This window comes from Bombina bombina, chromosome 2 (assembly GCF_027579735.1).
Source record: "Bombina bombina isolate aBomBom1 chromosome 2, aBomBom1.pri, whole genome shotgun sequence".
NCBI lineage: Eukaryota > Metazoa > Chordata > Amphibia > Anura > Bombinatoridae > Bombina > Bombina bombina.
Genome location: NC_069500.1, coordinates 428,801,157 through 428,827,192, shown reverse-complemented (window position 1 = coordinate 428,827,192; position 26,036 = coordinate 428,801,157). Strand labels below are relative to the sequence as shown.

General features: G+C 37.3%; 1 protein-coding gene across 1 annotated transcript in view; it reads right to left on the bottom strand.

Annotated features, from left to right (window-relative positions):
- The window catches only part of LRRC75B (leucine rich repeat containing 75B), a 43,640-nt gene that overhangs the window by 5,781 nt on the left and 11,823 nt on the right, over window positions 1-26,036 (bottom strand). Inside the window, exon 3 of the mRNA XM_053700525.1 lies at window positions 22,476-22,588. Coding sequence (XP_053556500.1) covers window positions 22,476-22,588 — 113 coding nt within the window. The remainder of the gene's footprint in view (window positions 1-22,475; window positions 22,589-26,036) is intronic.

Sequence of the window (26,036 nt, the reverse complement as noted above, 5' to 3'; positions counted from 1 at the left end):
ATGTTATCTATATGAAAAACATGAACTAACACACTCTAGTGGTCAAAATGCATTCAGATTAGAGGCAGTCTTCAAGGTCTAAGAAATTAGCATAAGAACCTCCTAGTTTTAGCTTTCAACTAAGAATACCAAGAGAACAAAGCAAAATTGGTGATAAAAGTAAATTGGGAAGTTGTTTAAAATTGCATGCCCTATTTAAATCATAAAAGTTTTTTTGGGACATGACTGTCCCTTTAAATATACATTTTCTACTATCACTAACAAATCAAATTGCTCTATACTTGTGTCATTGATCACTTATCAGAACTTGTAAGTGCCATTTGTTACATTGTGTATTATACTTTGAAAGTATTTATATGTGAAATTAGTATTAAAGTTAAACATTGATGATGACATTAGGACACAGTGTAATATTTTAGACAATGATTTTAAAATTCGAATGATGTTTGATTCAATATAATCTTAAGATGATAGCTCAAAGGGATAGTCTACCTAACATTAAACTGTCATGAATCAGATACAGCAGAAATTAAAATCACCTCTTTACTGGCATGCTATTTTCAATGTTTTTCTTCTTTCTCTTGAATTTCATTTCCATTAAGAAATGTCATCTTATATGCCAGCCCATTTTTTTACACCTGTGTAGGGGTGGTGTTTCAAACTGACAACAGACTGCAATCAGGAGGGGTTACACAGGTGCAGAGAGAAAACTGGCCCTGCTCTTAAAATATCCATTGATTGCAAATAAATACATATGATACCCTGATTACGTGTTATATTCGTAATTATTCCTGCTCAAAATAATAATTAATTTACACTATATACATATACTGGTATAAATAAACACAGAGATATGAAAGACAACATTGTTTAGAACAAAAAAAGGAATTTATGGACATGTAAATATGTTTGCAAAAGATCTGGGATTTCTGACGTAGGAAGAGGCTTGGGACGGGCGGGGGAAGCACTGGAGCGGCTTTCACAAAGAAAAGGTAAGTATTTTAACAAAACCAGTGAAATGTAAAGTTTGATGAATGAAAGTGCCCCTGTTTTTAATAGGATTATTAAAAACTGGGCACTGGTTCATCAAAATTTACATTCACTTTAATAATCATTTTAAAAAAACATGAGATAGGCATATCATGATTTCTAGAAATACAAATACACATTAATTTATGTGAAAATATCATATATCAGTTTTTGGTATAACAAATACATAGAAAATAACCTTCTATGAGATATTATTCTTTTTTCAGGTATAAATGTAGCTATTTCTTGGACATTAACAGATGAAAAATAAAAGATTAGCTTTAGAGAAATGTGCTTGTCCATGGACAGTAATGAAATGGTATAAATAAAACAGAATATCCACAACATCAATGATTCTTATTTATCAACAGTCCTATGCTCATCGCTCCTTACTTGATTTGCGGCAGTGATGTCTGGTGAGCATATTGGGCTCTATTTAACAAGCTCCGTATGGAGCTTGATGGCCCCTGTTTCTGGCGAGTCTTCAGACTCTCCAGAAACAGCAGTTATGAAGCAGCGGTCACAGACCGCTGCTCCATAACCTGTCCGCCTGCTCTGAGCAGGCGGACACACATCGCCACAATACAACCCGATCGAGTTGTATTGTGGCGATGTGTGACACACATCGCCACAATACAACCCGATCGAGTACAACCCGATCGCCACAATACAACCCGATCCGCAGTGTCGGATCCGGTCTACCAGACCTTGATAAATATGCCCCAAAGTCTCCAGCGAATGCGTCAAGATTGACGCAATGATAAATAGGCCCCTAGGTCTTGATTAATTCAAGCTCTATTCATCATAAATATATATAGAGTATATGATATCCTGTACAGCTAAGAGGGCATTCAGGAAAGGTGAGATCAGGACCCCAAAATCTAGAAATGGCGTATAGAAATCTCTTTCTGTAAATCTTCATTTCTAAATAACACTTACATTCTTGTGATTGTCACTTTCAGTACAGAGGTCTTCATAACCGGCCTTTCAAACGCGATCACACATTCGTGACCTAACATTACTTTAAAAAAAAAAAAAGTTTAAATTTTGCTAATATTACAGAAAATAAAAAAAGTCTAACATTACATAAAATAATAAACAAAATTATCAAAAATTAAACCTAATCCCTATGAAAATAAAAAAGCCCCCACCAAAATAAAAACACCCTCTTAACTAATACTAAACTACCAATAGCCCCTAAAAGGGCCTTTTGTAGGGCATTGCCCTAAGTTAAACAGCTCTTTTACCTTAAAAAAAAAATTAAGTTCCCCCTAACAGTAAATGTTCAAATCAGCCAATAGGATTTCAGTTGCTCTCATCCTATTGGCTGATTTGAATAATCAAATCAGCCAATAGGAATGCAAGGGACGCCATATTTAATCGCGTACCTTGAATTCATTATTCAGTGTATGGCGGCGACCGTACGAAGAGGATCCTCCACGCTCCATGACTCCGCGGTCGCCGATCTTCAGTTCCGCGGTTGCCGGTCTTCAGTTCCGCGGTCGCTGGTCTTCAGTTCCGCGGTCGCTGGTCTTCAGTTCCGCGGTCGCTGGTCTTCAGTTCCACGGTCGCCGGTCTTCAGTTCCGCAGTCCTGGATGAAGATAGAAGAGGTCGCCACTTAGAAGAAGACTTCACCACCGGACTTCAGGAACCATGAGTACCTATCTGGGGGTTAGAGTTAGGCTTCTACATTTTTTTGATGAGGGATTTGGGAGCTGTTAAAGAGCTGAATGCCTTTTTAATAGCAATGCCCATACAAATGCCCCTTTAGGGGCAATGGGTAGTTTAGGATTTTTTAGTGTTAGTTTTTTTATTTTGGGGGGGTTTGGTGGGTGGGGGTTTTACTGTTATGGGGAACTTCGTTTTTTTTAAAGGTAAAAGAGCTGTTTAACTTAGGACAATGCCCTACAAAAGGCCCTTTTAAGGGCTATTGGTAGTTTAGTATTAGATTAGGGGGTGCTTTTATTTTGGCGGGTCTTTTTTATTTTCATAGGGATTAGGTTTAATTTTGTAATTTTTGATAATTTTTTTTATTGTTTTATGTAATCTTAGACTTTTTTATTTTCTGTAATATTAGCTTAATTTATATTTATTTATTTTAATTTTTTTTAAAGTAATGTTAGGTTTTTTATTTTAATTGTAATTTAGGATTATTTTAATTTATGTAATGGGGTTAATTTAGGGGGTTTTAGGTTAGGGGGCTTAGTGATTAGTTATTTGCGTTGTGGGGTTTGGCGGTTTAGGGGTTAATAGATTTATTAGGTTAATTGCGATGTGGGTTAATGGCGGATTAGGGGTTAATAGTCTAAAAAGATACTTTGCGATGTGGGGGCATTGCGGATTAGGGGTTAATAGATTTAATAGATAGTCTGCGTTGTGGGGGCATTGCGGATTAGGTAGGATTAGGTATGTAATGTTAGACTTTTTTATTTTCTGTAATTTTAGCTTAATTTAAACACACGCCTAGATTTAGAGTTTGGCGTTAGCCGTCAAAACCAGCGTTAGAGGCTCCTAACGCTGGTTTTTACCGCCCGCTGGTATTTGGAGTCAGTCAGGAAAGGGTCTAACGCTCACTTTGCAGCCGCAACTTTTCCATACCGCAGATCCCCCTACGCCATTTGCGTATCCTATCTTTTCAATGGGATCTTTCTAACGCTGGTATTAGAGTCTTGGCTGAAGTGAGCGTTAGAAATCTAACGACAAAACTCCAGCTGCAGAAAAAAGTCAGGAGTTAAGAGCTTTCTGGGCTAACGCCGGTTCATAAAGCTCTTAACTACTGTGCTCTAAAGTACACTAACACCCATAAACTACCTATGTACCCCTAAACCGAGGCCCCCCCACATCGCCGCCACTCTAATAAATTTTTTTAACCCCTAACCGCCGCAGCCTACGTTATCCCTATGTACCCCTAATCTGCTGCCCCTAACAACGCCGACCCCTACATAATATTTATTAACCCCTAATCTGCCGCCACCAACGTTGCTGCTACCTTACCTACAATTATTAACCCCTAATCTGCCGACCGGACCTCACCGCTACTATAATAAAGTTATTAACCCCTAATCCGCCTCACTCCCGCCTCAAAAACCCTATAATAAATAGTATTAACCCCTAATCTGCCCTCCCTAACATCGCCGACACCTAACTTCAAGTATTAACCCCTAATCTGCCGACCAGACCTCACCGCTACTATAATAAATGTATTAACCCCTAAAGCTAAGTCTAACCCTAACACTAACACCCCCCTAAGTTAAATATAATTTAAATCTAACAAAATAAATTAACTCTTATTAAATAAATTATTCCTATTTAAAGCTAAATACTTACCTGTAAAATAAATCCTAATATAGCTACAATATAAATAATAATTATATTGTAGCTATTTTAGGATTAATATTTATTTTACAGGCAACTTTGTATTTATTTTAACCAGGTACAATAGCTATTAAATAGTTAATAACTATTTAATAGCTACCTAGTTAAAATAATTACAAAATTACCTGTAAAATAAATCCTAACCTAAGTTACAATTAAACCTAACACTACACTATCAATAAATTAATTAAATAAAATACCTACAATTAAATCTAACACTACACTATCAATAAATTAATTACATGAAATACCTACAAATAAATACAATTTAATAAACTAACTAAAGTGCAAAAAATAAAAAAAGCTAAGTTACAAAAAATGAAAAAATTAATTACAAACATAATAAAAATATTACAACAATTTTAAGCTAATTACACCTACTCTAAGCCCCCTAATAAAATAACAAAGCCCCCCAAAATAAAAAAAATGCCCTACCCTATTCTAAAATTAAAATAGAAAAGCTCATTTACCTTACCAGCCCTTAAAAGGGCCTTTTGCGGGGCATGCCCCAAAGAATTCAGCTCTTTTGCCTGTAAAAAAAACATACAATACCCCCCCCAACATTACAACCCACTACCCACATACTCCTAATCTAACCCAAACCCCCCTTAAATAAACCTAACACTAAGCCCCTGAAGATCATCCTACCTTATCTTCACCACACCGGGTAACACCGATCCGTCCAGGCTCCGAAATCTTCATCCAAGCCCAAGCGAGGGCTGGAGATCCATCATCCGGCTGAAGTCTTCTATCAAGCGGCAAGAAGTCCAGAAGTCCAGAAGAGGCTCCAAAGTCTTCATCCTATCCGGGCAGAAGAGGAGATCCGGACCGGCAACCATCTTCATCCAAGCGGCATCTTCTATCTTCATCCGATGACGAGTGGCTCCATCTTGAAGACCTCCGGCGCGGATCCATCCTCTTCTTCCGACGTCCTAAGTCCGAATGAAGGTTCCTTTAAATGACGTCATCCAAGATGGCGTCCCTCGAATTCCGATTGGCTGATAGGATTCTATCAGCCAATCGGAATTAAGGTAGGGAAAATCTGATTGGCTGATTGAATCAGCCAATCAGATTGAGCTTGCATTCTATTGGCTGTTCCGATCAGCCAATAGAATGCGAGCTCAATCTGATTGGCTGATTGGATCAGCCAATCGGATTGAACTTGAATCTGATTGGCTGATTCCATCAGCCAATCAGATTTTTCCTACCTTAATTCCGATTGGCTGATAGAATCCTATCAGCCAATCGGAATTCGAGGGACGCCATCTTGGATGACGTCATTTAAAGGAACCTTCATTCGGACTTAGGACGTCGGAAGAAGAGGATGGATCCGCGCCGGAGGTCTTCAAGATGGAGCCGCTCGTCATCGGATGAAGATAGAAGATGCCGCTTGGATGAAGATGGTTGCCGGTCCGGATCTCCTCTTCTGCCCGGATAGGATGAAGACTTTGGAGCCTCTTCTGGACTTCTTCTTGCCGCTTGATAGAAGACTTCAGCCGGATGATGGATCTCCAGACCCCGCTTGGGCTTGGATGAAGATTTCGGAGCCTCTTCTGGACGGATCGGTGATACCCGGTGTGGTGAAGATAAGGTAGGAAGATCTTCAGGGGCTTAGTGTTAGGTTTATTTAAGGGGGGTTTGGGTTATATTAGGGGTATGTGGGTGGTGGGTTGTAATGTTGGGGGGGGTATTGTATGTTTTTTTTTACAGGCAAAAGAGCTGTTTTCTTTGGGGCATGCCCCGCAAAAGGCCCTTTTAAGGGCTGGTAAGGTAAAAGAGCTTTTCTATTTTAATTTTAGAATAGGGTAGGGCATTTTTTTTATTTTGGGGGGCTTTGTTATTTTATTTGGGGGCTTAGAGTAGGTGTAATTAGCTTAAAATTGTTGTAATATTTTTATTATTCTTGTAATTAATTTTTTTATTTTTTGTAACTTAACTTTTTTTATTTTTTGTACTTTAGTTAGTTTATTTATTTGTATTTATTTGTAGGTATTTTATTTAATTAATTTATTGATAGTGTAGTGTTAGGTTTAATTGTAACTTAGGTTAGGATTTATTTTACAGGTAATTTTGTAATTATTTTAACTAGGTAGCTATTAAATAGTTATTAACTATTTAATAGCTATTGTACCTGGTTAAAATAATTACAAAGTTGCCTGTAAAATAAATATTATTCCTAAAATAGCTACAATATAACTATTATTTATATTGTAGCTATATTAGGGTTTATTTTACAGGTAAGTATTTAGCTTTAAATAGGAATAATTTATTTAATAAGAGTTAATTTATTTCGTTAGATTTAAATTATATTTAACTTAGGGGGTGTTAGTGTTAGGGTTAGACTTAGCTTTAGGGGTTAATACATTTATTAGAGTATCAGTGAGGTCCGGTCGGCAGATTAGGGGTAAATACTTGAAGTTAGGTGTCAGCGATGTTAGGGAGGGCAGATTAGGGGTTAATACTATTTATTATAGGGTTAGTGAGGCGGATTAGGGGTTAATACATTTATTATAGTAGCGGTGAGGTCCGGTCGGCAGATTAGGGGTTAATTATTGTAGGTAGCTGGCGGTGACGTTGTGGGGGGCAGATTAGTGGTTAATAAATATAATATAGGGGTCAGCGGTGTTAGGGGCAGCAGATTAGGGGTACATAGGTATCATGTAGGTTGCGGCGGTGTACGGAGCGGCAGATTAGGGGTTAAAAAAAATATGCAGGGGTCAGCGATAGCGGGGGCGGCAGATTAGGGGTTAATAAGTGTAAGGTTAGGGGTGTTTAGACTCGGGGTACATGTTAGAGTGTTAGGTGCAGACTTAGAAACTGTTTCCCCATAGGAAACAATGGGGCTGCGTTAAGAGCTGAACGCTGCTTTTTTGCAGGTGTTAGGTTTTTTTCCAGCTCAAACGGCCCCATTGTTTTCTATGGGGGAATCGTGCATGAGCACGTTTTTGAAGCTGGCCGGGTCCGTAAGCACCGCTGGTATTTAGAGTTGCAGTGGCGGTAAATTATGCTCTACGCTCCCTTTTTGGAGCCTAACGCAGCCATTCTGTGAACTCTAAATACCAGCGGTATTTAAAAGGTGCGGGGGGAAAAAAAGCATGCGTTAGCTACGCGGGTCGTTACCGACAAAACTAAATCTAGCCGTTAGTTTTTTTCATTTTTAAAGTAATGTTAGCTTTTTTATTTTAACTGTAATTTAGGATTATTTTAATTTATGTAATGGGGTTAATGTAAGGGGTGTTAGGTTAGGGGCCTTAGTGATTAGTTATTTGCGTTGTGGGGTTTGGCAGTATTTAAAATAGCTAGCTTGCCTGTTGTATCCTGCCCATACTGAAAATGTCAGTAATTTAAAGGGAAATTCTGGTGAAAATTAAAATGCACATAGATGAATTACATATTTGAATAAAAAACACATTTGCAATATACATGTATTGGTAAAAATGCTTCTAGTAAAAATTATCACTGTTTTAGTGTTAACATTTTTCTCTGCACGTGAAGCATAGCTAGATATTCTCAGTGCACCAGCACTTGTATCATGTCAGCAATGAACAAATTAACACCTAGATTATGAGTTTTGCGTTAACAGGGGTGCGGTGCTAATGAGCAGTTTATGCTCACCGCTCACTTACAGACAACGCTGGTATTATGGGTTTTTACAAACCCGGCGTTAGCCGCAGAAAAGTGAGCGTAGAGTAAAATTTAGCTCCACATCTCGCCTCAATACTAGCGCTGCTTAAGTCAGCGGTGAGCTGGTGTAACGTGCTCGTGCACGATTTCCCCATAGGAATCAATGGGGGAGAGCCGGCTGAAAAAAAACCTAACACCTGCAAAAAAGCAGCGTTCAGCTCCTAACGCAGCCCCATTGATTCCTATGGGGAAATAAAAGTTATGTCTACACCTAACACCCTAACAGGAAACCCGAGTCTAACCACCCCTAATCTTACACTTATTAACCCCTAATCTGCCGCCCCCAACACCTACATTATATTAGCAACCCCTAATCTGCCGCTCCGGACACCGCCGCCACCTACATTATATGTATTAACCCCTAATCTGCTGCCCCCAACATCGCCGAACCCTACATTTTATTTATTAACCCCCTACTCTGCCGCCACCAATGTCGCCGCAACCTAACTACATTAGGGTGAAGTGGTCCTCCAGACGGTCAGAAGTCTTCATCCAAGCTGGGAAGAAGAGGTCCTCCAGACGGGCAGAAGTCTTCATCCAGACGGCATCTTCTATCTTCAGCCATCCGGCGTGGAGCGGGTCCATCTTCAGGACATCCAACGCGGAGCATCCTTCCTGGCCGATGACTACACGACGAATGAAGGTTCCAAGATGGCGTCCCTTCAATTCCGATAGAATTCTATCAGAATTCCGATAGAATTCTATCAGCCAATCGGAATTAAGGTAGGAAAAATCCTATTGGCTGATGCAATCAGCCAATAGGATTGAACTTCAATCCTATTGGCTGATTGGAACAGCCAATAGGATTGAGCTCGCATTCTATTGGCTGTTCCAATCAGCCAATAGGATTGAAGCTCTCCACATTCAGGGAGGTCTGGCGGACCTGATCCGCACTGTCGGATCAGGTCCGCCAAACCTTTGATAAATATCCCCCAGGTCTCACTTGCACTGTTGTGATTATCACTAACAGCACTAGCATCTTCATAACTGGGCTTTAAACTGGGATTGCGCAATCTTGAGTTCAAAAGTCGTCTGCATCTTGTTTTAAGGTTATACCAAGCAGGAAACGGTGCATTCACAAACAAAAAATATAAATACTGTTAAAAACAATACTTGTCAAATATGAAAAGTTACAATATAGCCATTGAGCAATTATGCCAGTAAGTATGTTTCATCATGCCAAGATACAAATGGATTGGTTAAAGGGATACTGAATAGGGATGGGCGAACGTTTCGAAAAATGAAACTAATTTTAACACATTCGTTCGTTCTAATTTAGAATGTTTACATAACATTCTAACATGTGATTTTCGAATGTTCAGTTTCGAATTTTACGATTACATTTGAAAATATTAGTTTAGAAAAACTCGTATTTATGTATTTGTAATAGTATTTCTAATGCTTTCTTTAAATGTAATATTCGAATTATGTAATATTCGAATTTGAAAAATTTGAATTTATATATTTGTAATAGTATTTCTATAATGCTTTATTTAAATGTAATATTCGAATTATGCGATTTTCGAATTCAAAAAATTCAAATTTATATGTTTGTAATAGTATTTCTTTAAATGTAATATTCGATTGAAATAGAAACATTAGAATTGATATATTTGTATCTATTATGTATCAATTTACTAGATTCCCTACCACATAAACTATTGAACTTCTGAATAGTATTTGTTAAATAGAATGTTAAATTCGAAATTTCAAATGTGGACATTCGATCTAATTATAAACATTCAAATTCGAAAGTGACATTCGAAAACTGTAAATAGCATTCGATTATATAATTTTTAAGAATATTCGTTCGTATCAACATTCGGATTTGTAATTCGAATTTCGGTAATAACATTCGTTCTAACATTCGAATTTGGAAATTTACACATTCACCTAATACTGAACCCAATTTTTTTCTTTCATGATTCAGATAGAGCATGCAATTTTAAGCAACTTTCTAATTTACTCCTATTATCAATTTGTCTTCATTTTCTTGCTATCTTTATTTGAAAAAGCAGGAATGTAAGCTTACGAGCCTTTTCAGGACTTTTTCTGTTTAAAAGGCATTCGCTGCAACAGGCTTTAAATGCATGGATCCATGCAGACCAATTTGGCCAGAAAGCAAATGGTCGATAAATTGTGAATGACCATGAGTTAGATTTGACTACTAATTTGTAAAGCGGAATTTATATGTCTTCTTTCTGCTATTAATAAAACTTCCCCTATAACCAAGCTTTTTTGTTGACTTTGATATTTGGGTTCTCTACTTTTAAACTTGACCTTAAAGGGATATAAAGGTGGAAATTAAAATCTGGTAAGCCAATGACAAGAGGCATATGTGCATAGCCACCAATCTGAATCACCAGCTAATTCCCAGTAGTGCACTCACAAGACTTCCTAGGTATGCTTTTCAACAAAGGATACTAAGAGCAAAGTACATTTTATAACAGAAATACATGGAAACATTTATTTTTACACACTCTATCTAAATCTTGAAAGGTTCATTTTGACTTTCACATTAACATGATATATAATAAAGTCTTACACACCCTCTTCAAATAAGCAAAACAGCTGTAGAAAATATGCAGGTTAGGAGATAACTATATTACTAAATATGGTGTAATCATTTGTATATCAATAGGGAAGAAAATGAACATGCGGCAGACAAGTATAAATTAAACAGTGCAGCGATGCACAAACTTTAATAGCTCTCAGAACAGAGAAGAGTGTTAATGGGTCAGTGCACTAGAGCTACAAGTCTCAGCTATATTAGTTGTCTCTGCAACTAAGGGCTAGATTACAAGTGGAGCTCAATATTGCACTTATGAAAGCGAGATATTTGCACTCCACTCAGTAATACCAGTGCCCGTAAATGCAATGGCAAAGGCTCCAATGACTGACTCGTTTTCATACTGTCAGACACGTAAAACCACCTAGCACAGTGCAGGGGGCAAATCGTGCAGCGTTGGGTAGCAATAGATAAATATATATGTATATGAATATATCCATATATATTTATGTGTTTACAAAAGGAAAAAGGGTAGCAATAGCACTACACAAATATAATGGGGTTGCTCTATTTATATTATTTTACTTAGATTTAGAATCTTGTCTTATGAGCTAGAGTGCTTGTGCACAAAAACAATTTTGCAAAATTAAGTCAAAAGAACCCCGTGGGGACTTAGGCTCAAAAAGAATGCACTTGGATAGCACTTCTGACACCCCTTAAAAATATATATATATATATATATATCGTCTTACTAGTGAGAAGAGCAAAAAGTAGGGTTTTGATAATTAAAACATAATTTTTATTCTCAGTACAGGTTTATAAAACAATCGGCTAGATTACGAGTCTTGCGTTAGCCTTAAAAAGCAGCGTTGAGAGGTCCCAACGCTGCTTTTTAACGCCCGCTGGTATTCCGAGTCTTGCAGGTACAGGTGTACCGCTCACTTTTTTGGCCGGACTCGGAAATACCGCAAATCCACTTACGTCAATTGCGTATCCTATAATTTCAATGGGACTTGCCTAACGCCGGTATTACAAGTCTTCCAAAAAGTGAGCAGTACAGCCTCTCCTGTCAAGACTGATACCGAATTTAAAAGTCAGTAGTTAAGGTTTTATGGGCTAACGCCGTAGCATAAAACAATTAACTAAAGTGCTAAAAAGTACACTAACACCCATAAACTACCTATTAACCCCTAAAACGAGGCCCCCCACATTGCAAACACTAAAATACATTTTTTAACGACTAATCTGCCGAACCGGACATCGCCGCCACTATAAAAAATATATTAACCCCTAAACCGCCGCACTCCCGCATCGCAAACACTAGTTATATTTTATTAACCCCTAATCTGCCGTCCCTAACATCGCCGACACCTACCTACATTTATTAACCCCTAATCTGCCACCCCCAACGTCGCCGCAACTATATTAAAGTTATTAACCCCTAAATCTAAGTCTAACCCTAACTCCCCCCTAACTTAAATATAATTTTACAGGCAACTTTGTATTTATTTTAACTAGGTAGAATAGTTATTAAATAGTTATTAACTATTTAATAGCTACCTAGTTAAAATAAAGTCAAATTTACAAGTCTTCCAAAAAGTGAGCAGTACAGCCTCTCCTGTCAAGACTGATATAGACAAACCTTTACTCTTAATTTTTCAAGACTCATTATCCTCAGGCATGGTACCCCAGGATTGGCGTAAAGCTGATGTGGTGCCACTCTTCAAAAAGGGAAGCAGGGATGATCCAGGAAGCTATAGACCAGTTAGTCTGACATCAATAGTGGGGAAGATATTTGAAGGGATTATAAGGGATTATATTGATGAGCATATTCGTGTAAACAAGATTATGAGTTCTAATTAGCATGGCTTTAGGAGAAATAGATCATGTCAAACTAATCTAATTAGAATCTACGAGGAAGTAAGTAAAAATATAGATAAAGGGGAATCAGTTGATGTGATATACTTAGATTTTGCAAAGGCATTTGATACAGTGCCACATGAGAGATTAATGCACAAAATTAAGGGACTGGGAATAGCTGAAAATGTTAGCTCATGGATAAATAACTGGATAAAAGATAGGGAGCAACGAGTAGCAGTAAATGGATCATACTCAGATTGGACAAAGGTAATCAGTGGCGTCCCCCAGGGATCAGTACTGGGCCCTGTTCTTTTTAATATTTTTATAAATGACTTGGAGCAAGGATTAAATATAGCGACATCTCTATTTTTGCAGATGATAATAAGTTCAGTAAGGTCATTAGGTCAGAGCAGGATGAACTCTCTTTGCAAAGGGATTTGCTAAAATTAGAACTATGGGCAAGTGAATGGAAAATGAGATTTAATACGGAAAAATGTAAGGTTCTACATTTTGGAAGTAAAAATAAGCAGGCTATGTATTTTTTAAATGGGACAAGACTTAGCCAAACACAGGAGGAAAGGGATTTGGGAGTAGTAATAGATAACAAGCTAAAGATGAGTGCACAATGCAGGGCAGCGGCTTCAAAGGCTAATAAGATACTAGCATGTATTAAAAGAGGCATTGATTCAAGGGAGGAAAGCATAATTCTGTCATTATATAAAGCCCTGGTAAGACCTCACCTTGAGTTTGGAGTGCAGTTCTGGGGACTGATTGCTAAAAAAGATATTGCAGAACTAGAAAAAGTTCAGAGAAGGGCCACAAAGCTAATAAGGGGATTGGAGAAATTAACCTATGAGGAGAGGCTAGCCAAACTGGGTCTGTTCTCTTTAGAAAAAAGGCGCTTGAGAGGTGACATGATTACTTTATATAAATATATTCAAGGCCCATATACAGAGATGGCAGAAGCTCTTTTTATTCCAAGAAAATTGGTTCTGACAAGAGGTCATAATTTTAGTTTAGAGGAAAGGAGATTTAATCTCCTGCAACGGAAACGTTTTTTCACTGTAAGAGCAATAAAATTGTGGAACTCATTACCAAAGGAGGTAGTGAATGCCAATACCATAGATACATTTAAAAATAGTCTGGATAAATTTCTGTATATAAACAAAATTCATGGATATGATTGCTAGTATTAAATGGGTCACATTTTAATGGGGTTATTTAAGCTTAACTGGAGCTTTTTGTAAGTATTTTAGATTTGTATAGGTTGAACTCGATGGACTTCAGTCTTTTTTCAACCTTATCTACTATGTTACTATGTTACTATGTTACTATGTTACCTGTAAAATAAATCCTAACCTAAGTTACAATTACACCTAACACTACACTATAATTAAATTAATTACCTAAAATAACTACAATTAAATACAATTATCTAAAGTCTTTTATCTAAAGGGCTTTTTATTATTTTGGGGGACTTTTTTATTTTATTAGGGGGGTTAGATTAGGTGTAATTAGTTTAAAAAACTTGTAATTATTTTATTATTTTCTGTAATTTAGTGGGTTTTTTTTTCCGTACTTTAGATAATTGTATTTAAATGTATTTAATTGTAGTTATTTTAGGTAATTAATTTAATTATAGTGTAGTGTTAGGTGTAATTGTAACTCAGGTTAGGATTTATTTTACAGGTAAATTTGACTTTATTTTAACTAGGCAGCTATTAAATAGTTAATAACTATTTAATAACTATTCTACCTAGTTAAAATAAATACAAAGTTGCCTGTAAAATAAAAATAAATCGTAAGCTAGCTACAATGTAACTATTAGTTATATTGTAGCTATCTTAGGGTTTATTTCATAGGTAAGTATTTAGTTTTAAATAGGAATAATTTAGTTAATTGTAGTTATTTTATTTAGATTTATTTAAATTATATTTAAAGGAACACTGTACCCAAAGTTTTTCTTTCGTGATTCAGATTGAGCATGAAATTTTAAGCAACTTTCTAATTTACTCCTATTATCAAATTTTCTTCATTCTCTTGGTATCTTTATTTGAAATGCAAGAATGTAAGTTTAGATGCTGGCCCATTTTTGGTGAACAACCTGGGTTGTCCTTGCTGATTGGTGGATAAATTCATCCACCAATAAAAATGTGCTGTCCAGAGAACTGAAACCAAAAAAAAGCTTAGATGCCTTCTTTTTCAAATAATGATAGCAAGAGAACGAAGAAAAATTGATAATAGGAGTAAATTAGAAAGTTGCTTAAAATTGCATGCTCTTTCTGAATTACAAAAGAAAAAATTTGGGTACAGTGTCCCTTTAAGTTAGGGGGTGTTAGGGTTAGACTTAGGTTTAGGGGTTAAGAACTTTATTATAGTGGTGGCGACATTGGGGGTGGCAAATTAGGGGTTAATAAGTGTAGGTAGGTGGCGGCGACATTGGGGGCGATAGATTAGGGGTTAATAAATATAATGTAGGTGTCGGCGATGTTGGAGGCAGCAGATTAGGGGTTAATAAGTATAATATAGGTGGCCGCGGTGTCCGGGCGGTGGATTAGGGGTTAATAAGTGTAAGATTAGGGGTGTTTATACTCGGGGTTCATGTTAGGGTGTTAGGTGTAGATATAAAATGTATTTCCCCATAGGAATCAATGGGGCTGCGTTAAGAGCTGAACGCTGCTTTTTTGCAGGTGTTAGGTTTTTTTTCAGCCGGCTCTCCCCCATTGATTCCTATGGGGAAATCGTGCACGAGCACGTTTTACCTGCTCACCGCTAACTTAAGCAGCGCTGGTATTGAGGTGAGATGTGGAGCAAAATTTTGCTCTCCACTCACTTTTCTGCGGCTAACGCCGGGTTTCTAAAAACCCATAATACAAGCGTTGTCTGCAAGTGAGCGGTGAGGGAAAACTGCTCGTTAGCACCGCACAGCTTCTTTCGCAAAATTCGTAATCTAGGTGAATGTGTTTGTGTATGTATGTATGAGCACTTGTTAAAATCACAAAGATACTTGAATTAGTAATAAGTTCAATGCTGTTTAGCACTGGTAGTATGTACAATAGTATAACATTCTCCCAACAATTAGAATTAGGTCTAAAATTAATGGATGGCCATAAAATCTCGTTCTACTAATGGTCAGATACTGCAATATCCTTTGATCTTATATTAGTATTGGGAATATACTTGATAGCTAGAATTTGTATATTTTAAAATTCCAATACACAATTCAATATATTCTGATGCAATCGTATTTGTACGTTAGTAAGTGTGTTCCTTTGGGACATATGATTGTGTAAGGTTGATACTCATTCGTTGAAATATCTTTCAAATTTATATTAAGTTGCAGTATCAGAGAATTAATACAGCAAAACTTCAAAATTATTCTTACGCCTTTTATCAAAAATTATTGTATGGTAACTCAAACCATTCTACATAAGTATGTATACTGAACGTTAATCTAAGTGTTTTTATACTGTTTGGTAAGTTAGGCCTAGATTTGGAGTTCGGCGGTAGCCGTCAAAACCAGCGTTAGAGGCTCCTAACGCTGGTTTTGGCCTCCCGCTGGTATTTGGAGTCAGTGATTAAAGGGTCTAACGCTCACTTTTCAGCCGTGACTTTTCCATACCGCAGATCCCCCTACGCCATTTGCGTATCCTATCTTTTCAATGGGATCTTTCTAACGCTGGTATTTAGAGTCGTTTCTGAAGTGAGCGTTAGAGCTCTAACGACAAAATTCCAGCCGCCTGAAAATAGCAGGAGTTAAGAGCTTTCTGGCTAACGCCGGTTCATAAAGCTCTTAACTACTGTACCCTAAAGTACACTAACACCCATAAACTACCTATGTACCCCTAAACCGAGCTCCCCCCACATCGCCGCCACTCGATTAAAATTTTTAACCCCTAATCTGCCGACCGCCACCTACGTTATACTTATGTACCCCTAATCTGCTGCCCCTAACCCCGCCGACCCCTGTATTACATTTAGTAACCCCTAACCTGCCCCCCACAACGTCGCCGCCAGCTACTTAAAATAATTAACCCCTAATCTTCCGACCGCAAAGCGCCGCCACCTACGTTATCCCTATGTACCCCTAATCTGCTACCCCTAACACCGCCGACCCCTATATTATATTTATTAACCCCTAATCTGCCCCCCTCAACGTCGCCTCCACCTGCCTACAATTATTAACCCCTAATCTGCCGAGCGGACCTGAGCGCTACTATAATAAAGTTATTAACCCCTAACCCGCCTCACTAACCCTATCATAAATAGTATTAACCCCTAATCTGCCCTCCCTAACATCGCCGACACCTACCTTCAATTATTAACCCCTAATCTGACGACCGGAGCTCACCGCTATTCTAATAAATTGATTAACCCCTAAAGCTAAGTCTAACCCTAACACTAACACCCCCCTAAGTTAAATATAATTTACATCTAACGAAATTAATTAACTCTTATTAAATAAATGATTCCTATTTAAAGCTAAATACTTACCTGTAAAATAAATCCTAATATAGCTACAATATAAATTATAATTATATTATAGCTATTTTAGGATTAATATTTATTTTACAGGCAACTTTTTAATTATTTTAACCAGGTACAATAGCTATTAAATAGTTAAGAACTATTTAATAGTTACCTAGTTAAAATAATAACAAATTTACCTGTAAAATAAATCCTAACCTAAGATATAATTAAACCTAACACTACCCTATCAATAAATTAATTAAATAAACTACCTACAATTACCTACAATTAACCTAACACTACACTATCAATAAATTAATTAAACACAATTCCTACAAATAAATACAATTAAATAAACTAGCTAAAGTACAAAAAATAAAAAAGAACTAAGTTACAAAAAATAATAAAATATTTACAAACATAAGAAAAATATTACAACAATTTTAAACTAATTACACCTACTCTAAGCCCCCTAATAAAATAACAAAGCCCCCCAAAATAAAAAATTCCCTACCCTATTCTAAATTTAAAAAGTTACAAGCTCTTTTACCTTACCAGCCCTGAACAGGGCCCTTTGCGGGGCATGCCCCAAGGATTTCAGCTCTTTTGCCTGTAAAAAAAAACATACCATACCCCCCCCCCCCAACATTACAACCCACCACCCACATACCCCTAATCTAACCCAAACCCCCCTTAAATAAACCTAACACTAAGCCCCTGAAGATCTTCCTACCTTGTCTTCACCATACCAGGTTCACCGATCCGTCCTGGCTCCAACATCTTCATCCAACCCAAGCGGGGGTTGGCGATCCATCATCCGGTGCTGAAGAGGTCCAGAAGAGGCTCCAAAGTCTTCCTCCTATCCGGCAAGAAGAGGACATCCGGACCGGCAAACATCTTCTCCAAGCGGCATCTTCAATCTTCTTCCATCCGGTGCGGAGCGGGTCCATCTTGAAGCAGGCGACGCGGATCCATCCTCTTCTTCCGTTGTCTCCCGACGAATGACGGTTCCTTTAAGGGACGTCATCCAAGATGGCGTCCCTCGAATTCCGATTGGCTGATAGGATTCTATCAGCCAATCGGAATTAAGGTAGGAATTTTCTGATTGGCTGATGGAATCAGCCAATCAGAATCAAGTTCAATCCGATTGGCTGATCCAATCAGCCAATCAGATTGAGCTCGCATTCTATTGGCTGATCGGAACAGCCAATAGAATGCGAGCTCAATCTGATTGGCTGATTGGATCAGCCAATCGGATTGAACTTGATTCTGATTGGCTGATTCCATCAGCCAATCAGAAAATTCCTACCTTAATTCCGATTGGCTGATAGAATCCTATCAGCCAATCGGAATTCGAGGGACGCCATCTTGGATGACGTCCCTTAAAGGAACCGTCATTCGTCGGGAGACAACGGAAGAAGAGGATGGATCCGCGTCGCCTGCTTCAAGATGGACCCGCTCCGCACCGGATGGAAGAAGATTGAAGATGCCGCTTGGAGAAGATGTTTGCCGGTCCGGATGTCCTCTTCTTGCCGGATAGGAGGAAGACTTTGGAGCCTCTTCTGGACCTCTTCAGCACCGGATGATGGATCGCCAACCCCCGCTTGGGTTGGATGAAGATGTTGGAGCCAGGACGGATCGTGAACCTGGTATGGTGAAGACAAGGTAGGAAGATCTTCAGGGGCTTAGTGTTAGGTTTATTTAAGGGGGGTTTGGGTTAGATTAGGGGTATGTGGGTGGTGGGTTGTAATGTTGGGGGGGGGTATGGTATGTTTTTTTTTACAGGCAAAAGAGCTGAAATCCTTGGGGCATGCCCCGCAAAGGGCCCTGTTCAGGGCTGGTAAGGTAAAAGAGCTTGTAACTTTTTAAATTTAGAATAGGGTAGGGAATTTTTTATTTTGGGGGGCTTTGTTATTTTATTAGGGGGCTTAGAGTAGGTGTAATTAGTTTAAAATTGTTGTAATATTTTTCTTATGTTTGTAAATATTTTATTATTTTTTGTAACTTAGTTCTTTTTTATTTTTTGTACTTTAGCTAGTTTATTTAATTGTATTTATTTGTAGGAATTGTGTTTAATTAATTTATTGATAGTGTAGTGTTAGGTTAATTGTAGGTAATTGTAGGTAGTTTATTTAATTAATTTATTGATAGGGTAGTGTTAGGTTTAATTATATCTTAGGTTAGGATTTATTTTACAGGTAAATTTGTTATTATTTTAACTAGGTAACTATTAAATAGTTCTTAACTATTTAATAGCTATTGTACCTGGTTAAAATAATTACAAAGTTGCCTGTAAAATAAATATTAATCCTAAAATAGCTATAATATAATTATAATTTATATTGTAGCTATATTAGGATTTATTTTACAGGTAAGTATTTAGCTTTAAATAGGAATCATTTATTTAATAAGAGTTAATTAATTTCGTTAGATGTAAATTATATTTAACTTAGGGGGGTGTTAGTATTAGGGTTAGACTTAGCTTTAGGGGTTAATACATTTATTAGAATAGCGGTGAGGTCCGCTCGGCAGATTAGGGGTTAATAATTGAAGGTAGGTGTCGGCGATGTTAGGGAGGGCAGATTAGGGGTTAATACTATTTATGATAGGGTTAGTGAGGCGGATTAGGGGTTAATAACTTTATTATAGTAGCGCTCAGGTCCGCTCGGCAGATTAGGAGTTAATAAGTGTAGGCAGGTGTCGGCGACGTTGAGGGGGGCAGATTAGGGGTTAATAAATATAATATAGGGGTCGGCGATGTTAGGGCAGCAGATTAGGGGTACATAGGGATAACGTAGGTTGCGGCGGTTTACGGAGCGGCAGATTAGGGGTTAAAAAAAATATGCAGGTGTCAGCGATAGCGGGGGCGGCAGATTAGGGGTTAATAACTTTATTATAGTAGCGCTCAGGTCCGCTCGGCAGATTAGGAGTTAATAAGTGTAGGCAGGTGTCGGCGACGTTGAGGGGGGCAGATTAGGGGTTAATAAATATAATATAGGGGTCGGCGATGTTAGGGCAGCAGATTAGGGGTACATAGGGATAACGTAGGTTGCGGCGGTTTACGGAGCGGCAGATTAGGGGTTAAAAAAAATATGCAGGTATCAGCGATAGCGGGGGCGGCAGATTAGGGGTTAATAAGTGTAAGGTTAGGGGTGTTTAGACTTGGGGTACATGTTAGAGTGTTAGGTGCAGACGTAGGAAGTGTTTCCCCATAGGAAACAATGGGGCTGCGTTAGGAGCTGAACGCTGCTTTTTTGCAGGTGTTAGGTTTTTTTTCAGCTCAAACAGCCCCATTGTTTCCTATGGGAGTATCGTGCACGAGCACGTTTTTGAGGCCGGCCGCGTCCGTAAGCAACTCTGGTATCGAGAGTTGCATTTGCGGTAAAAATGCTCTACGCTCCTTTTTTGGAGCCTAACGCAGCATTTGATTAAACTCTCGATACCAGAGTTAAATTTATGGTGCGGCCAGAAAAAAGCCCGCGGAGCGTTAACAGCCCTTTTACCGCCGAACTCCAAATCTAGGCCTTAGTGTGCCCAACTTGTTCTAGCACCGTCCTGTAATGTTGGATATTCTTTTATTTAGGCACTTGTTAGTTCAACGTTAATCTGAAGATTTAAGGAATGTATATTTTAGATGTTATAATTAAGTGTTATTTATCAGGACTTGTATATACATTCACTGATCAAACCTAATTTATAGGCATAGTACATTCGTGTTATTTTGTAAATAAATGTGCCTATTGTATTATTGGGGTCATAGTACTGACACAGTATATATTTAAGATCAGGAATTGTTCTACAACCAAGAGTTAAAGTACAAAAGATTAAGTGAAGTTTTACTATTTGATACAATTCTTGGTTTTAAATTTGATAATGGATCTTGTGTGCCAATTCACCAAGTGTGTTTTATTGCAAACTGTAGAAGTATCTTATTTCATGTAGTTCAGAAATATTCAGAACATTGTGCTTTCTTCTTAATTCAGATTACTATTGTACCAAGAAAGTGAACAACAGGATGTTTGATTAACATGTATTGAAAGGAGTTAATATTGTACTTATTATACCGGTAGTGTTGGCAGCACAGCGTATCGGCTAGTGTATCTAAATCCTAGGGTAGTTTTAAGGTATCTACTTAGAGATATTTTATCTATGCACTTATACTAGATCAAGCCTGATTTGTATGCATAGTGCGTTCATGTTATTTTGTAAATAAATATGCTATTGTATTCTTGGGGTCATAGTACTGACATAATATATACTTAAATTCAAGAATTATTCTAAAACCGGGAATTAGATTACAAAAGATTCAGTACAGTTTTGCTGTTTGATACAATTCTTGGTTATAAATTAGGTAGAAAATCTTTTATGTCAATTCACAAGTATGTTTTATTGCAAACTGTAGAACTATCTTATTTCCGGTAGTTCAGAACTATTCAGTACATTGTGCTTGCTTCTTAATTCTGATTACTATTGTGCCAAGAAAGTGAACGGCAAGATGTTTAGTTACCATATATTGAAAGAAGCTACTATTGTGCTTATTATACCGCTAATGTTAGCAACACAGTGTGTCGGTTAGTATATCTAAATCCTGGGGTAATTTTAAGGTGTCCCCTTAGCGATATTTTATCTATGCAATTATACTTGATTGTAATAGCTAAGACCACAAAATGAGAGTATAAAGTATCTACTTAAACTTTTCAAAATATGAAACCACATTCATTATTTAGTACTGCGTTTGTCAAGCATGGTTTGAAATTGCGAATACGCCTCACAGGTGTTTTAGCTTTAACACTGCAACACCAATCTTAGTATACTGCTTGTATTTTATATCATGCTTGGTTGAGCATTAACATTATAACAGCGGTTTTCTATTGGATATTTTTTCTACCAGTGTCAATCTGCTGTTTTTAATCTATAAACATTACGAGTTTCTTTGCTATTTAAAAACTAATCGGGTATTAGAGAATACCCTCCCTTAACATGTTTTCGCCGACTGGATCTCGGCTTTTTAAAAAAAACAACAACAACTTTTTCTTCTATGTTAAAAACATAGTAATATAAAGTATTCCTAACACGTTTGGGTTTAGCGCAGTTGGTGTAGCGCAGTGTCTGGTTAGTGCACAAGCAGAAACGAATAGGGTTTTTTTTCAGTGCGCATCATAGAAATCTATGGGGAAGTGTTAGCAAGTTCATGATATCCTAAGTCCTGAAGTTAGCGCACCTCAGTCTATCACTCGAGCGCTAACTTTTTACTTTCAATCTGGCTCATATCAATTGCTTTTTCAATCGGAATCTGCCAAAATGTCTCCTTCCATGGTATAAATTATTATCAGCAAACATCAGATTCATTTAGCAGGTGAATAAGTACATAGGCAGTGACCCTTACATCATATTATACCATATTATCCTCACCAAACTCTGGCCACTGTACCATTTCCACACTGCAGTACAACTGTAAGCAAGAGAGGAATACTGCAGCACCTCACCTAGGGAATATAGCATTTTCTTACCACATCCCTCTCATATTTATTATTAGCCTATACTCACCATGCCAGGCTCTTCCTTGTGGGCAGACTGTGCCTGTGCCACTTGGAGTGTGGCGTTAGGTGGTAGATAAGCTGCCGACAGATGCGATCTGTGGATTTCGTTTGATCAGGTTCCTGCAAGACAAATATATAGATGGCTTTACAATCACATTTATCTCATTATGAACATCATGCGCTATTTGTAATATGTCTATTTAGGGCTAGATTACAAAAGGTGCACTAATGTTAGCGAGCACACTATACGGTGAATTAATTTGCGCTTGTATTCCAAGTTCAAAGTAAATATGATTGCGAGTTGCACCAAACACAACATAAATACATTTAAAATTATAGTTACACTCATATAAACACTATCAGATAAAAATTATTCACATAAATATTAATAAACAAATCCAAGATGGCGACATAAGCATATTTTTGCTCGTGTATGTTGTTTGTTTTGTGAAGAGTGAATGAAGAGTATGTGAGGACAACTCTGCATTATAAATTAATTTTTTCAAATGCTCATAGTTAGATCCAGACTGGGAATCATTACAAAACTGGAACATTTGAAGTGATTATGTTTAGTAGTTTTTGAGATATTAAAAATAGAAAAAACAGGGGTATGAGTTGAAAATGCCATAGCCAAATTCAGACAAATGTATTTAAGAATCGGCTGCACGGATTTGTCTGAAAGCTGGTATTTGAATACACTGTGTTGTGAGGATCTGCTGTTACACTGGGTAAAAATGTGTCTGATTAGTGTTTTCGAGATATTTTAAGTTATTTTACTCTAATATCCAAGATCACAGTGTATGTACACAGGTAAGTCTATAAGACTTATTGTATAGTGTTGTATAGTAAGCAATCCCAGTGTGTGGTGCGCATCTCAGTATGCAGGCCTATTGTATAGTGTTGTATATTAATCAATCACTGTGTATGTGCACAGATCAGCATGTCAGGCTTATTGTATAGTGTTATAAAGTAATCAATCATTGTCTGTGGTGCACAACTCAGCATGTCAGACGTATGTATAGTGTTGTATAGTAATTAAAGGGTCACTCAAGTCAAAATTAAACTTTCATGATTCAGATAGAGCAGGCAATTTTTAATAACTTTCCAGTTTACTTCCATTAACAAAATATGCACAGTCTTTTTATATTTACACTTTTTGAGTCATCAGCTCTTAAGCTTTTTGCGCACATCAGCACAGGAACATTCATTTTTCAAGTAAAAAAAAAGAACTATTATACCTATTAAAATGATCTGTATAGATATAAAAAAACAATTAATTTAATGCCCCTTTAACCCTTCAATTGCTTAGCCATTTCCTCCCCTGAGCTGAGTTGTTTTGGAGTTTCTAGATGTTGCACATTTAACCCTTACTGTTACTGTAGGCCATTTTCAGTGAGAAACCAACACATATTATATATTGTTTTTTCAAGAACTTTACCATTATTTTATGTAGATATCATGCCATGTGAGAACTGTACAATAAAAAGTGTAAAAACTTGCTTATTTTATTAATATTAGTATTTTTTACTTTTTTTTTTTTTTTAAATTGTGTGCACTATATGCCCCCAAGTTACCATTTGAAAGAGCGACAATTGCCTTTCAAATGGTGGGTCTTGAGGGTTTCTAGGGCTTAAAGGGACAGTATACTATAATATTGTTTTTCCCTTAAAGGGACAGTCAACACCAGAATTTTTGTTATAACCAACACAGTTATAATAATACAAGTTTTACCTCTGTGATTATCTTGTATCTAAGCCTCTGCAGACGGCCCCCCTTATTTCAGTTCTTTTGACAGACTTGCATTTTAGCCAATCAGTGCTCACTCCTCGGTAAATTCACGTGCATGAGCTCAATGTTAACTATATGAAACACATGAACCAATGCCCTCTAGTGGTGAAAAACTGTCAAAATGCATTTAGATTAGAGGCGGCCTTCAAGGTCTAAGAAATTAGCATATGAACCTCCTAGATTTAGCTTTCAAATAAGAATACCAAGAGAACAAAGCAAAATTGATGATCAAAGTAAATGGGAAAGTTGTTTAACCCCTTAATGACCGGACCATTTTTCAATTTTCTTACCCTTAATGACAATGGCTATTTTTACATTTCTGCAGTGTTTGCGTTTAGCTGTAATTTTCCTCTTACTCGTTTACTGTACCCACACATATTATATACCGTTTTTCTCGTCATTAAATGGACTTTCTAAAGATACCATTATTTTCATCATATCTTATAATTTACTAAAAAAAAAAATGATAAAATATGAGGAAAAAATTGAAAAAACACACTTTTTCTAACTTTGACCCCCAAAATCTGTTACACATCTACAATCACCAAAAAACACCCATGCTAAATAGCTTATAAATTTTGTCCTGAGTTTAGAAATACCCAATGTTTACATGTTCTTTGCTTTTTTTGCAATTTATGGGGCAATAAATACAAGTAGCACTTTGCTATTTCCAAACCACTTTTTTTCAAAATTAGCGCTAGTTACTTTGGAACCCTGATATCTGTCAGGAATACCTGAATATCCCTTGACATGTATATATTTTGTTTTAGAAGACATCCCAAAGTATTGATCTAGGCCCATTTTGGTATATTTCATGCCACCATTTCACCGCCAAATGCGATAAAGTTCACTTTTTCACAAATTTTGTCACAAACTTTTTAGGTTTCCCACTGAAATTGTTTACAAACAGCTTCTGCAATTATGGCACAAATGGTTGTAAATGCTTCTCTGGGATCCCCTTTTTCAGAAATAACAGACTTATATGGCTTTGTGGTTGCTTTTTGGTAATTAGAAGGCCGCTAAATGCCGCTGCGCACCACACGTTTTATGCCCAGGAGTGAAGGGGTTAATTAGGGAGCTTGTAGGGTTAATTTTAGCTTTAGTGTAGTGTAGTAGACAACCCCAAGTATTGATCTAGGCCCATTTTGGTATATTTTATGCCATTATTTCACCGCCAAATGCGAGCAAATAAAAAAAAAAAAAAATTACATTTTTCACAATTTTAGGTTTCTCACTGAAATTATTTACAAACAGCTTGTGCTATTATGGCAGAAATTGTTGTAAAAGCTTCTCTGGGATCCCCTTTGTTCAGAAATAGCAGATTTATATGGCTTTGGTGTTGCTTTTTGGTAATTAGAAGGCCGCTAAATGCTGCTGCGCACCACACGTGAATTATGCCCAGCAGTGAAGGGGTTAAATTAGGTAGCTTGTAGGGAGCTTGCAGGGTTAATTTTAGAGATCAGCCTCCCACCTGACACATCCCACCCCCTGATCCCTCCCAAACAGCTCTCTTCCCTCCCCCACCCCACAATTGTTACCGCCATCTTAAGTACTGGCAGAAAGTCTGCCAGTAATAAATAAAAGAGTTTTTTTTTTTTTTTAAATAAAAATTATAAAATATTTTAGTTGTGATGGACCCCTTCCTTAGCACCAACCTCCCTGATCCCCCCCTCCAGCTCTCTAACCCTCTCCCCTACCTAATTACTGCCATCTTGGGTACTGGCAGCTGTCTGCCAGTACCCAGTTTGGCCCCACAAACCAAACTATTTTAATTTTATTT